General features: G+C 37.7%; 2 protein-coding genes across 5 annotated transcripts in view; one reads left to right on the top strand and one right to left on the bottom strand.

Annotated features, from left to right (window-relative positions):
* Positions 1-2,500, bottom strand: part of LOC106881690 (arginine--tRNA ligase, cytoplasmic) — a 218,777-nt gene that overhangs the window by 142,458 nt on the left and 73,819 nt on the right. The gene's annotated exons all lie outside the window — the stretch shown is intronic.
* Positions 357-2,268, top strand: LOC106876524 (uncharacterized). The gene has a single exon (XM_014925107.3). It carries the CDS (start codon positions 490-492, stop codon positions 2,131-2,133), a length of 1,644 nt encoding a protein of 547 aa, XP_014780593.1. The 5' UTR covers positions 357-489; the 3' UTR covers positions 2,134-2,268.

The following is a 2,500-nucleotide window of genomic DNA, read 5'->3' as shown; positions in this document are numbered from 1 at the left end:
ACACAAACTCATAGATAACATCCCACTCTCCTCCCCAGAATCTTATCAACCAATCAACAAACAACATTAAGTTTTTCCCAGAATGCTACATTTCAACAAAATGATTAAGATAATAAATATAAAGAAAACAAAATAATTTTAATGGAAAATTTTGGACGAAATGGAAATTGTAACTGCCAATAACTACACAAGACCTACTCTGAAATATTTCTGAAATATCTGAAGATGGTCAGATACAGAGAAATGTGAATCTGTTTGCTTACATATACATTCATATTCCTATACAGTGTGTACAGAAAAATCTATACATATTCATCAATATATGTATATATAAGTATATCTATATCTATATATATATATATATATATATCTCAAGAGAGAGAGAAATAAACACATGATATTATATACATATTTGCAATAAAAAATTAAAAAAAAGGAAAATAGATGTATCACTATCTGCATTTCTAGAAACACGATAATATAAGAACAATGAACATGAACGAGGAATCGGAATCTGTGCCAAGCAATGGCAGTCTCCCAGAAATACTTACAGTCACCATACTTTCTACATTTAATGACAGCATGGGAGAAAACGGTGAAAGAGCAGCACAGGTATTTCGGGCACATTCTTTAATTGTCTCGATGTTTGCTTTGGCTTTCACAGCGGTGGTTGGATTCCTCAGCAGTAGTGTTGTAATTACAACACTGGCCATTGGCCGTCTGATAAAGGATCACTACTACATTCTACTAACTACACTCCTCATAATTGCCATCATTTTCAATGTGATATGGTCACCATTGGAGATCATTTGTCTACTGATGTATCATAATGGTAACACATTGTTCCTGTCTATGAAGGAGACAACACATTCATTATATCTACTCTTAATTGCAACCAAGGCCGGACTGTTGTTTTTGATAGCTCTTTGGTTCTTACTGAGTCAATATGGTTGCTCAAAAGCCTGTCGAAAGTTCTTAGTTTATATTGGGCTACCATTGGTTATAAGCATAGGATTTGCTATTGGTGTTTTGTATGGTGTGCTATCATATTCATATGAACTATCTGCAGATAGTCAATCATTTTATCACATCTTCAATAGTAAGTCTTACCTTATGAAGGTCCTGGTGCTTACCATATTAATTGGCTTATTGTTCATTAAATGCCTTCTGTTTCTGGCAGTAAAACTCAAACAGAAGACAATAGAAAAACCCAGAGCAAACTCTGTAGCTTCCACATCCGAACACTCCATAACCCTACCTACGTTGACTCCAAGTGATTCTGGTGGTGAGTACAAAGAGCTGAAATCAAAACCATTGCGAAAGAATTCCCACCCCCCAAACCAGTTACTTGTAAGCAATAATCCATCGGGTGTGACACAAGTTGAGCCACCAACACATAAGAAAAATAGCTTCAGCTTTAATTCAGGAGCATTCCTGCAAATGTTCGGTCGAAGGCGGCACACAATCTGCCAATTTGGAGAAATTGGTGACAATGGCTACACAGACCACCAGACCCAAGCACAAGGATATCAATATGTCCGGAAGTTTTCGGTAGATATTGCAGCATTGCAGGCCCAATTGGAAGATCCGAAAAGCCATAGCAGTATATCATCATTCAAATCTGCTGAAGATCTGCCTCCAAATCCATTTCAACCGCCAAGTGTTCGGACACCGTCCAGCATCGAGGAAGCATCAACATCATTTAAGTCAATTGGCAAAAAGTCTTCTGTACCACCACGAATCACGGTTGAATCGGTGGTGGAGGAAGAATCGCACCCATCAATCAGCAAGGAGATCCACAACGTAAGCATGACCCAGTGTTACAAGATCTGTGTCATCTTGCTCATCAGCTTCCTTGTTTCTATAATGCCAGTTTATCTAACGGAGGCCATTCGTAGTCTCATCTCTGTGGATTCTTACATCAACAGCCTCATCTGTACCACAGCTCTGTCTGGTCTCTCAACAGTTATCTTCCCCCTCACAGTTATTTTCACAGATGCCGCAGTTTACAAAGCCTTTCGTACTATGCTCAGCCAGTGCTGCCTCGGAGCTGACAAAGACACTGCTCTGAAAGAAACTCAGTCAATGTTACCTTCAGTAGTACCATCAGACAGCAGAATCAGTCAACTCTAGAATATTCTACAAAGATCTTGTAATGTGGTTGGTTTCTCCATGCAGCTCCATCATGGAATCTCAGAAATGTCAACATTTAAATATTAATTTATGTATGAAATATACTATGTCCACATCCCATACTGGAAATATGAATAAAACATTTCATACAAGAATGTATATATATAGATCTGTACGTGCGGGGGTGGGGGTGCATGCGTGCGCTGTAAAAATGGCTGTAAGACCTCATTGAATAAAGACAGTGAGCCAGTTTCAATCCTCAAGTGAGATGCTAACATTCCTTGTGAAAAATTCCCTATATACTTTCATCTTATAAACTCTAATGACAATACATATATATATCTACATATATATATATATATGTATA

Source organism: Octopus bimaculoides, chromosome 7 (assembly GCF_046866305.1).
Source record: "Octopus bimaculoides isolate indiv1 chromosome 7, ASM4686630v1, whole genome shotgun sequence".
Classification (NCBI taxonomy): Eukaryota; Metazoa; Mollusca; class Cephalopoda; order Octopoda; family Octopodidae; genus Octopus; species Octopus bimaculoides.
This window is presented reverse-complemented; position numbering and strand designations above follow the sequence as displayed.